General features: G+C 36.2%; 1 protein-coding gene across 1 annotated transcript in view; it reads left to right on the top strand.

Annotated features, from left to right (window-relative positions):
- Nucleotides 1-3,846: 3,846 nt before the first annotated feature.
- LOC126970352 (uncharacterized) overlaps nt 3,847-13,325 on the top strand; it is a 38,858-nt gene continuing 29,379 nt past the window's right edge. The window contains exons 1-4 of the mRNA XM_050816207.1: nt 3,847-4,070; nt 4,979-6,460; nt 7,268-7,996; nt 10,751-10,809. Coding sequence (XP_050672164.1) covers nt 3,995-4,070; nt 4,979-6,460; nt 7,268-7,996; nt 10,751-10,809 — 2,346 coding nt within the window. The 5' untranslated portion in view covers nt 3,847-3,994. The remainder of the gene's footprint in view (nt 4,071-4,978; nt 6,461-7,267; nt 7,997-10,750; nt 10,810-13,325) is intronic.

Here is a 13,325-nt window from a genome sequence, read left to right on the forward strand (position 1 = left end):
GTTTGTTTCCCTTCGGATGATCCTAGTGCCTGCGCCGTTGCAGTAGCCGATGTGATGCTACAGGGCATGGATATTTTTATACCAAGCTCTGCAGTACCCATCGGTGGCAGATCACAGCCTTGGTTCGATGCGTCAGTTAAAGCAGCATCTGACTGCAAAAAACAGGCGTATCGAACTTGGGTTGCGGCGCTGGGCACAAAGGATCCGAACTGCACAGTTCTTAAGAGGAAATACAACCGTGCCTCCAGATTTTTTAAGCGGCAAATCGCCCGTGCAAATTCAAAACACGTTACCCGACCGGAACACGCAAGTTCTGGTCGTTGTCGAAAGCTGCTCTGGGTAACTTCAGCCAGCCGTCCATGCCGCCGTTGCACATGAGGAATGTCACCCTGGCCCATACGGCAAAAGAGAAAGCCGATCTTCTGTGCGCTCTTTTCACCTCCAACTCGACTCTTGACGACAACGTAAAAACACCGCCGATCATCCTGCGGTGTCAGAGCTCCATGTCTGAAGTACAGTTCAGACAGAAAACTTTTAGGCGAGCTCTGTTTTCGTTGGACGTCAGGAAGTCGAGCGAGCCGAATGGCATTTCTCCAATCGTGCTTAGAACGTGTGCCCCTGAATTCCAATCCCCGTGTTCCAAAGGCCTAGTCCCTGACTCATGGAAGTCAGCCCTTGTCCATCCGATCCAAAAAAAGGAGACAGTTCGGGTCCGGCAAACTACAGGCCTATTGCTATTACCTCCCTGCTCTCCAAAATCATGGAGAGCATAATTAGTCGTCAGCTCTTGGTATATCTAGAGGGTCACCAGTTAATCAACGATCGACAATACGGCTTTCGCCATGGTCGGTCGGCAGGTGATCTTCTGGTATACCTAACACATAGATGGGCTGCGGCTATTGAAAGCAATGGGGAAGGCCTGGCAGTTAGCCTGGATATAGCGAAGGCCTTTGATCGTGTATGGCACAAGGCGCTCCTCTCAAAACTTCCATCATTTGGGCTTCCCGAGAGCTTGTGCAAGTGGACCTCCAGCTTCCTCACCGGGCGCAGCATACAGGTCGTTGTCGACGGACATTGCTCGAACCCGAAGCCCGTGAATGTTGGAGTGCCCCAAGGCTGTGTGCTATCTTCTACGCTGTTTCTTCTGCATATCAATGATATGTTGGACCCCACCAACATTCATTGCTACGCAGACGACAGCACTGGTGATGCCGTATACACGGGCCATGCAGGTCTCTCTCGGGAAATCGTCGACCAGTGCCGGGAGAAACTTGTGTCATCTATCGAGCCTTCTCTTGAGAAGGTCGCGGAATGGGGTAAATTGAACCTTGTCCAATTTAACCCCCAAAAGACTCAAGTTTGCGCGTTTACCACTAAAAAAACCCCATTTGTCATATCACCGCTCTTCGACAACACCTCCCTAAAAGCCTCGCCTAGTATCGGAATACTGGATCTCGAAATCTAGAGCGATTGCCAATTTCGTGGCCATCTGGAGGGCAATTGGCTTCCAAGAAACTGGGCGTCATTAATAGAGCACGGCAATACTTCAAGCCGGCCCACACTCTAGCGCAGTACAAAGCGCAGGTCCAGCCACACATGGAGTATTGCTGTCATCTCTCGTCTGGCGCACCCCAGTATCAGCTCGATCCATTTGACCGCGTGCAACGCAGAGCAGCTCGAATTGACCCAGTGCTCTGTGAACGGCTGGATCACTTGGCGTTGCGTAGAGACGTCGCTTCATTGTGTGTCTTCTACCGCTTCCTGATTCCTGCCGCCGAATTCCACCTTCGCACGACAGGCCACAAGTTAGGATATCATCCCCACCATCTGGATGTGTGGCGGTCCTCCACAGTGCGGTTTACAAGGAGGTTTCTTCCACGTACTACAAAGCTGTGGAATGAACTTCCTTGTGTGGTGTTTTCGGGACGTTACGACATGGGTACCTTCAAAAAAAGCGCGTACACCTTCCTCAAAGGCCGGCAACGCTCCTGTGATTCCTCTGGTGTTGCAAGAGATTGTGGGCGCGGTATTCACTTAACAACAGGTGACCCGTACGCTCGTTTGTCCTCCTATTCCATAAAAAAAATATACTACCAATAAAGTTCTACTACATCTAAAAATATAATATAGTCTACTACTATTATATTATATTACAACGTTTGTTGTCAACTCAAACAAACGTCAAATTTTTGTAGGCGGCATCTCCCAACAATTAACGTCGATTTTGTTACCAGAATACGTATCATACAATTTCCCTTAATCGGAACGTAACTTCATCACATTCGGAACTGACCCATTAATTTGTATTACATAGATAAGAAATTCTTAACATTGCCAAAATGTAAAATCATGAAGGGTATTAAAGTTAATGCGGTGAAAGTTATTAAGAATAACAATAATTCAGAAATTAGAAATAGTGGGTTATGAAGGAGCGACAGTACCTAGTAGGCAACTATGAAGTAGGCCGACTATTTTTGTAAAGTAAAGGATAAGTACCTTGTAGAGTGACAAGTTTTTCTCATTTACCGATTAATGATGTTCTCGTAAATTGACTTATTTACAAAGTAATTTATTTGCAAAGATCTGACGAAGAAGTGATAGAGGAGGGTCGACACGCTCAACTTGCATAGTATTAATAGGGCTGCTCAGATTATGCGTAAGCAGTTTGCTTGTATTTTCTCCAGTTTATCCAGACCTGATTTATTGCAAGAGGCCAAAAGGCACCGTATGGCTGCGATATAGCAATAGTTTAGAAAAGCCTCTAAGTGGATAGTTGAGCACCCCACTACATACCAGATAAAGAACGAAGTACGTTTATGTTCTTTTCATACTTTTTAGGAGATGTATCCCGAGTGGTTCAATTGCCAGTAGGCCTCTCGTAACAAAACAAGAATAGGATCGAAGCGACTAAGGGAAATTACATGTCGTGTGTTCTCGTAACAAGATCCTGTCCAACAACATCAACGTCCAGTACCGTTCCTACCGGTGGGAGGCTCCTTTGCACAGAATGCCGACTAGATTATGGTACCACAAAGACGTCCATTTCTGCCGTGAAGCAATAATGTGTAAGGATTATTGTGTTTCGGTCTGAAGCGCGCCGTAGCTAGTGATATTACTGGGCAAATGAGACTTCACTTCATAAGTCTCAAGGTGACGAGCGCAATTGTAATATCGCTCAGAGCTTTTGGGTTTTTCAAGTATTCTGAGCGGCATTGCATTGTAATGGGGAAGGCGTATCAATTACCATCAGCTGAACGTCCTGCTCGTCTAGTCTCATATTATCATAAAAAAACGTCAATTGTTAGGAGATGCTTATTTTCCAACATTTTGACGTTTGGTTGAGTTGACGGTTGAGACCTTTAAAAGCATAAAACATAATTTATTAGAGCATAGATAACCCTTTTAATAGTAGTAGAAATATTTTAGTAAGTAGTAGTAGTTAAGTAACTACGAGCGATCCTGTCGTTCAAATATAGTTGATGCACGGTTCCGATTCAGTTAACGTTCTAGCTAGGGAAATGATAGGAGAAGAGAATACCAATCTAGAGCAAAACTAGGGCAGAGTCTAAACTTTATTTCAACGATTTTGAAATTACGAGAACAGCACCGCAGTTAATTTGTGGTCTAACTAAATGCCTAGGAATTTATTCTCATCCGATATACTTTCATTACCAACTTAAGGTGCTAAGATTCATTTACTGCTGAATGGAACCACTCAAATTTTACCGTCAAATTTGTCTTATTTTGTCAGTTTGACTTTTCTTATACTATCATACTATGTCAGTGTCACAATAATTGACAATATTTCCGATTCCGATAGGATTATTTTACTTTTGCTGAGCGCGGTGCGCGATGTGATTTGTGAAAACGCATCGATGCGTTATAAACATAGAAAAATGGTGTAAACAAGTATCTGATCTGCTAATAACACCGCCAAAACTTATAGATTTAAATTCAGTAATAACTAATAATTTGTTACGGTTTTTTAGTAAATATGGATAATATAGATCCTATTGTTATGAAGTCAGAAATACAACCTAATGGTGATATTCTTCTATTTTACGTGGAAGGTAAGGTTTGTCTTTTTTTGTTTTCGCCTATAGAACGAGTGTATAAAAACACAAAAATAATATGTGTCCAAAACCCCTGGGTATTTAAAAATTGTTAAAAATAAGACTATTGTGATTTAAATATCAAAAGATAATAAGTAGATTTTGATCTAAAATAAACTTAGGTGGCACACATTTATAGAAATGAATAGCTTATCAAGTAGGTTACAGAATTGCTGCAACTTTTTAGTTAATATTAGAATATCAATTAAAGATTTTACCAGAGGTCTGTATTAAACTCATTGTTAAGTGGTAGTAAATTATGTAGATTATTAAATTATTGTGTAGGTATGTGAGAGGTAGATTGTAATCCTAATCTTTGCCAAACCCTCTGGAAGGCAGGTATGATTGAACATAACAAGATCAAAGAAGTAATAAAAGACCAAAACTATACCTAACTAACTATGAGTTTGGCTAAAGAGTATGGAACAAGGCTTAGTAAACATAAATCTCATAGATACGCAATTAAATGATGAAAAATCGAAATAGAATTGGGTTGTATATAGGTATAATGAGAAATCAGAAACACAAAGGGTCTAAATAAACCACATTCAGTACCCACATGATAGAACAAAAGGTAGACAAAAGTAAAAATGGGACGATGAAATAGCAGAAATAACAGGAAGATTTGATGTTAGGGATAGTAGGCATAGTTGGCAAACTCTAGGACAGTCCTAATCTAGAAGCCAAACCTGATAATAAAAATGACACAAGATGTTAGATTTTTTGTTTTTAAAAACTTATTATTTATTATGTATATATGTTATTATTAGCAGTAATAAAGGAATTTTGAATTCGAACATTACATTCTATCTACCATGGTTTAATTGGATATTCATAAACAAAATATTTTTGTACAAATTTTACAGATAATCAAGATGACACAGGAATTAGTGTGCTGGATGAGAACCAACAAGAGGATATACAAATGCTATCGGAGGCTAAGTATGTCATTGAAGATAGTGGAGAAAGTGAATCTGCTGATGAACTTGACTTAGCTCAAGCCAGTGACCAGTATGCTGCCGAACAATGGCTTGACGAAGAAATCAGACGACTTATTGTATTCTATCTTGACAATAAGGAAACATTTCAGAGCGGTACCACTAAAAAGAAACATTTATGGGCAGTTGCATGTAAGACAATGCTTTTAGGTAGACAACCTCTATCTTGTGAATATAAACTCAGGAAATTGAGGGAACAGTACTTTGAATCATGTGGAGAAAGGCAGAAAGGAAATATTTTACAATGGCCATTCTACAATTTGTGTCATCAAGCATTTAATAATGAAAATCAAGTAGACATATACTTTAATGATACCTCTGCTCAAAGGGCCACAAATAATATAGCTAATGAAATTGGGGAAATTCAAAGCTTCAAAATTGAAGAAACACATACAATAAATGCAGGTCCATTGCAGAGCTCAGATAATGCTAATGTAGAAAAAATGTTACAGACTTACATACAGTGGAGGAATGTTTATAAAAATAATAAAGGTATTTGGGAGAAAATTGCAATGGAAATGGGAGCAAAGGATGTGGAGTATTGGCAAAAACGGTTCTTAAATTATAAACAATATTATGCATGCATGCTTTTGAAGCGTGATCAAAAAGGTCCAGATAGCATTACTTGGCCATATATGAAGTATTTTGATGAAATATTTGCAAATGATGTTGAGTTTGAAAATAAATATACACTCAAAGATACTCAAGTTATTGAAAATGAGCAATGGCATGATACAGAAAAAACATTCTTAATAAAATATTTCTTTGATTGTTTTCATGAATTCCAAGACCCAACTATACCAGACGATTTTTTATGGCACGAAGTAGGACGTTTGTTAAATAAAGAACCAAATGTTTGTAAAGATACTTTTGAGGATTTGAAAAAGGATCATTACCGGAAGTTACTCCAAGATACATATGTTTTGGGTAATAGGGTGCCAATAGAGATTATTTTTGATTGTATAATATCTAAAGAGACTGAAATAGAACTGGAAAAACCATGGCAAGAATTAAACGATGAACTTCATATTGATAAACTTGATGTGCTAGTACAATTTATATCTGAACACCTAATTATGTTTAAAGATTCTGTCGGTTATTATGTGTGTTGGGCATTAGCTGCAAAAAAAATCAATTGTGGCATTCCAGTTTGTAGAAAGCAATGGCAAAATTTAACTGCATTATATAAAAATATATTAATTGATAAAAAAGAAAATCCAGACTTGGATATTGACTGGCGATATATTGATGCTTTTGAAAAAATATTTGATCATGGCAATGATGTTAATCTACTGAATGGATATGACAGATTGAAAAAGAAAAAAGATGAGTTTTCCGGTAAAGTTGGAGGTAGGTTTAATTATAACAAATACAATTTTTGGAATCATTTATAATATATAAATAAATATATTTTTTAATAATTATAGTGGCAAGCAAAAACAAAGTTTTAGTTGCTGATGGTAGGTACTTATGCTATACCAAGAACAAAAAATCTTTTGTTGGTTTGCTGTGTGCATGCTATCTCGAAAAATGCTAATCCGATTTGAATGCGATTTTCAGTCATGTATTTTGCAGCACACTTCACATAACATTCTTTTTTTTTTTTCATTTGTTTCATTCCAATCGCTTCAAAAAAATTAGAGTAATGTACTGTACATGCTGTTCTATAAGGTTGCCTCCATCAAATTGGCGGAACTTTTGGTAACTGCGGTTTGTAAAGCCAGATCTCAAGATTTTCTTATAAAAGATACTTTAAAAATATACTTTCAAAGCAGAAACACAGTTTGATAGGATTTAATAAATAGCTTATGTTATACGAACTAACAAATAGAAGGGTGAGTAACAAATAAAAGAATTTTAACTGGGATCAAGAAATTTAAATAAAATAAAAATAAATTTTATTATAAACTAAATTAGATTTAAACCGTCTTATATTTAAGTGTTACAATCGCTTTGAAAATGCGACGTGCACGTGTTTCTGCAGATACATTTCGCACACGCCTGTCTGTGGCTATATTTTATTGTTACTGCGCAACTATTCGCGTCAACGTCGGAGTGTTCTAGAAATTTGGCAACCTACTGAAGTAGTAATTATTGTTTAGCTTAAATTATTGTTATTATACCATAATAAAATACTATTTAACTATATATTTACAGTGAAGAAAATTACAATGAAGGATGAGAGTGATGCAAAAACAGATGGTACTGATGATGAGGTATCATTTGATGAAGGAGGTTTCACTTTGCGCACGAAACGACGCCACGGTGAAGAGAAAGCTACAAAAATACTAGACTATTATTTAAAAAACAAAGATAAGTTTAACTCTCCGCTTTACAAAAAACTTAATCTTTGGGAAGGTTTGGCGAATAAAATTGGTGTCACCCCTACTGAATGTGCTCACAGATTCCGGAACCTCAAACAAGTATATATAGCATATGTTCAGCGAGAAATGAGTAAACCAGAAATGCCAATTACATGGCCCTACTATGCACAATGCAAGAAAGTCTTCGGATACAGAGTGATAAAGGCCAAATATAAAAACAAGGACCTGTCTTACTGTCAGGATTGGACTGCCAGAGAAATAAAAAAGCTATTGATTTTTTATGGTGAAAACTGTGATAGTATTGATAATAATATAGATGAAATTAGTTTATGGGATAGTATTGCTGAAGAACTTGGCCAAACACCATCAAGTTGTAGTCGGAAGTTTTTCGAACTTAGAAAGTCATATAAGAAGTTGAAAACTATGAAAGCTAATAATCCTGAAACAAAGATTTCTTGGAAGTACTTTAGTATGATGGATGAGATTTATTTAAAAAAGGAAAATCGGGCTAATATGATGATAGATGGTGATTTAGAGTGTAACTCTCTTGATATAATGGATGGTAAGTGGTCCGCAATACTGTCTTCTTTTATTATTTTCAGGCAAAAAGGAAATCCTATATTTTTTTTATTTTATTTATTTATTATATACAGACACTTTATCACATAATATTACATCATATTTGGTCCCTACACTAGGCGTAGCCTGTCCTGTAGGCAACCAATTTATATTCTATGGTTAACAATATGAACCGAAAGGTCAAAAAGTGCACTCTGTATATGTGTGTGTGTGTCTCTGGGTGTGTGTGTATGTGTGTGTGTGTCTGTGTGTGGGTGGGTGTGAGTGAGTGTGAGTATCTGATTAATCATGTTACAAAGTATTAACATTAAATGAATGCTAAGCTATCACTTTAAGAATAGCTTCCATGTCGGCATAAGTGAGTGTGTGTAACCATCTCTGTATTTTAAATTTGACCTGATGGACCAAGCAATTTTTAATAGAACATTTTAAATTTACCTTGTTTTATATATATGTATGTAAGAATAGGCTAAATCTACTTGCAAATGTTGTATTTATTATTGGTGTTGGAATCTTGTATGAACGGCTATCTAGTAGGTTTTTATAATTAGGCAAATTCAAGACCTCCTTATGCATGCTTGTCATAACACTCAAGATAAATATACCTCGGACAGAAAGAAGTTCTAAGTCTTTATATAGTTTATGTGTTGGGTTTCTAATAGGTTTATTAAAAATCACTTTAAGGATAAATATGTATGTACATAATATATTATGCAGCATACTATTTTGTGTAATTAAGATTAATTGTTTATAATACAACAATTTCTGAATTTGTGGGCCTCAAGATGTCTTCCTCTCCATCTGAATGGCACACGTTCTTCCACAGAGCGTTTTTCAAGGAACTTTCTTCCACAAAAGTACATTCAAGCTGTGGAATGAGCTTCCTAGTCCGGTGTTTTATGATATGACATGGGTACTTTCAAAAAAATCTCTGGTGTTGCAAGAGAATGTGGGCGGCGGGTTAACATCAGGTGATGTACGCTCGCTTTCCTCCTCATCACTTAAAAAAAAGAAGGTAAGTTTGTATTCGGGCACTGCGGGAACCGAATGGTTGTAAAATTTCGTGGTAATCGATTTATATTTTATTAAAATATATTTAATCCTAATCTTTCAGTCGTTCAAAGACTTAAGTAATCAACGAACAAATTATACATCAAAATTACAAAAAATATGAATGCACCATATATATACTGTTAATTTTTACACATTACATACTCATTTTTCGTTGTATTAGCTAAACTCATTTTTTCTCATCTGTTGCAACGTTGCACACCTATAACACTTCCTCAGTCATACATGGGTACTACAACATATTTCTTAAAAGGTCAGTTACAAGTCAAAATCTGATACAAGTATTATTTAAATTTATTTGTCAATTGAATTAATTTGAAATTACACACAGACTGTTTGAAATAATTTTAAATAGTTGCATAGTGGATATTGGCAAACATAATATTATATAAAAGTATTTATTTCAGTCAAATCTCGCTTTTAAATGGTGGATTTTGACTTTCAGAAGTGCATTTTTTAAATCCAAGTTTATTTATTTATTTATTTATTCTAAAAGGTACATCAACAGTAGGTACACACATATAACATATAACAATTACATATAACACTATCTAGGAAATTACATTACTGATGCGAGTACCAATAATAGATGTACACAACATTCACAGTTGCTGCTGTGACTATTATTAATTATTACATACTTATTATTACTAACTATTAACTAATTACCAATATAATTTAAAATAAAATTTAATAACAATTTAAAGTTGATTATAGACTTTAAGTTACATAAGTTTAATTAATTATTACATATAAAAGGAAAAAAGATATTTATTTATTTATTTCTATAAATACCGAGTGTTTTTTATTTATTGTACAGTTTCCGAAGATTACGTTTAAATTCCTGTAGTCTATTGGAAAATATGTCTATGTTCACTATTTCTTTATTTATCTCATTGTACTGCCTAAGCAGTCGTGGTACTGGTGAAAATGAGCCTAAGTTTGTTCGATAGCACGGTATAGCAAAAATACACGAATTAGATTTACGAGGCATGTTGTGAGGGACGTATATTTTAACAGATTCTAATAATTTAGGACAATAAATAATACCATTTATTAATTTATATAAGAAAACTAAACCTAAATTATTACGTCGGTCATAAAGGGTGTTCAAGTTAAAAAATTTACTTCTGTCACTATAAGAGCTTCTGTAGGATATACCCTGAGCACTGTATGTTAAATATTTAGTAAATCTCCTTTGTATGGTTTCCAGTCTTTGCGAGTGAATGCTATAGCTTGGGCTCCAGACTATGCAAGCATATTCTAAAATACTTTTAACTAGAGTATTATATAAAGTGATTTTAGTATTGATTAGTCTGAAGTCTTTCGTGTTTCGTTTTACAAGTTTGGATCTGAATATTTGAATTTGATAATTTCAAGGTTATTAATTTAAGTACCCATGTCAAATATCTGATTTACGTCACATATTTTTAGTTTTTTACCAATTTTTAGGAATCAGTGGTTACATAATAAAGTTTGTATCAACTACAAAATGTAGAAAACTACTGCTCTATTTTTTTCTGCTCTAGTCTTTTTGGTTTTAAGTGTAAAAACTTTAAACATGATGTTATCTTTTGCTAGCTATCGATTTTCATAATTTTGATATAGATAGATTCAAAGCAGATCTCAGTTTTTTTTTTTTATTTATTTTGTTTGTAATTTTCAGATGATGAGTACCAATGTATAATTGTGATCCCAGAAGGGGAAGATATAAGTAAAGCGCGTATCATATATCAACACAAAAACGACACTCAGCAAATAGATGAACATGGTCTTAAAACAAACTCTGATATTTGGAATAAGGAATTAAAAAAACAACTACTCTCACAATACCTTAATTATATTATGGCTTGTGGAAATGAGAAAAATGATACTAAAGAGATGTGGGCAAGAATATCAAACAATATGAGGGGAAAGAGTCCTGACTCTTGTCGGAAAATGTATTTGTTGTTGAAGAAAAGACACAAAAATCTTTCTCACGAAGCAAAAAATGTAAAACCATATGTAGATATTTTTAAAAAGATTTTGCTGCAAGAACCAAATTTTAAAAAGAAATACCAAGAAAACAAAGTGTTCACAGATGTAGAATTAAATGATGAAAAAGTTGAAACAGCTTTAAGGTATTATTTAGAGAATATTGAAGAGTTTGTCAATACAAAATATGACAAGAAAATTTTATGGAATGAATTAGCTCGGCTTACTTCAGAACCAATCAAGAAAGTTTTTAGGAAAATTAACTATTTAAAACAATCATATAAATGTATTAATACACCTTTTAAGGAGTTGTTAGATGAAATAACAGAAAAAGAAAATGATCTTAAAAATAGTATTATAGCTATTGAAAATTCTAGTCAAGATGATAAATCGTATATTTGGACTGATTTGGATACTGAGAGACTGTTAACTTGGTATTTGGCACATTTGGATAAGTTCAAAAATCCTAAACATGTGCGTAGTTTTTTGTGGATGGAAGTATCAGATATACTGAAGAAAAGTCCATTAGATTGTTCTAAGAAGATGTCTGAGATCCGATCTCAGTACAGAATAATGGTAAAAGAAACACCTGAAAAACTCCAGGAATGGAAATTCTATAATTTATGTCAACGAATTTATGGTATTGGAAAAAAGATCATGGAAACAAATGATTGAAAGGCTAAATTTCAAATACTTAGTCTGGCCTCATGAGTAAATAAAAAGGGTACAGAGACAAAGCTTCATACAACCAGGTCAAACTGGGGGCCCAGCTTATTTTTGCTCGGCCAAATAACTTCGAAGTGAATGTAGTGAATAAAAAAGCCTGAATTTTCATTAATCAAGCAGGCATCGTATAAACACTGAAAATTTTAATTACATTCAGTTTGAACCGGTAACTTAGGAATTATAAGTAGTCAAAGTTTCTTAATTTTATCACTCACTAAATGACTAATCTCGACTTCTAAAAGACAGCTTCAAAGCTTCAAATTTAGAATACAATTAGTGCTTAAAGCATAAATCAAGAAAAAAATATTTTGCAATTTCGTTCCAGTTTTCTAGATGCCAACTGCATAAATAATCTTTTAATACCTTAAACTAGTATTATTATTAAATTACAAAGTAATTTATAAAGTCGGCCTTTGTGTTCCAAACTTACGTGGTGCTTTGGAGAGTTCTGGGTGGCTATCATATAATTAATGTCGACTTTGGAAGTATTAAAGCACAGAATTTCTCAATTTGTGAATACAATAGATGAAGAAGCATTTACCGTCAAGATTAACAAAAAAATTAACATCAAAGCCTCCCAGAGAAGCACATAGAGACAGGGAAACGGAAAAACACCGCCGACCATCCCGCGGTGTCAGAGCTTAATGCCTGAAGTACAGTTCAGACAAAAAACTGTAAGGCGAGCTCTGTTTTCGTTGGACGTCAGGAAGTCTAGCGGGCCGGATGGCATTTCTCCAATCGTGCTTAGAACGTGTGCTCCTGAGTTGACGCCGGTGCTAACGCGTTTATTCCGGCACTCTTATTCCAAAGGCGTAGTCCCTGACTCATGGAAGTCAGCCCTTGTCCATCCGATCCAAAAAAAAAGGAGACAGTTCGGATCCGGCAAACTACAGGCCTATTGCTATTACCTCCCTGCTCTCCAAAATCATGGAGAGCATAATTAGCCGCCAGCTTTTGGTATACCTAGAGGGTCACCAGTTGATCAACGACCGACAATACGGCTTTCGCCATGGTCGGTCGGCAGTTGATCTTCTGGTATACCTAACACATAGATAGGCGGCGGCTATTCAAAGCAAGGGGGAAGGCCTGGCAGTTAGCCTGGATATAGCGAAGGCCTTTGATCGTGTATGGCACAAGGCGCTCCTCTCAACACTTCCATCATTTGGGCTTCCCTAGAGCTTATGCAAGTGGACCTCCAGCTTCCTCACTGGGCGCAGCATACAAGTCGTCGACGGTTTTTGCTCGAATCCCAAGCCCGTGAACGCTGGAGTGCACCAAGGCTGTGTGCTATCTCCCACGCTGTTTCTTCTGCATATCAATGATATGTTGGACACCGCCAACATACATTGCTATGCAGACGACAGCACTGGTGATGCCGTATACACGGGCCATGCAGGTCTCTCTCGGGCCGTCGACCAGTGGCGGGAGAAACTTGTGTCTTCTATCGAGTCCTCTCTCGAGAAGGTCGCGGAGTGGGGTAAATTTAACCTTGTCCAATTTAACCCCCAGAAGACTCAAGTTTGCGCGTTTACCACTAAAAA

The sequence above is a fragment of the Leptidea sinapis genome, chromosome 20 (genome assembly GCF_905404315.1).
Source record: "Leptidea sinapis chromosome 20, ilLepSina1.1, whole genome shotgun sequence".
Taxonomy (NCBI): Eukaryota; Metazoa; Arthropoda; class Insecta; order Lepidoptera; family Pieridae; genus Leptidea; species Leptidea sinapis.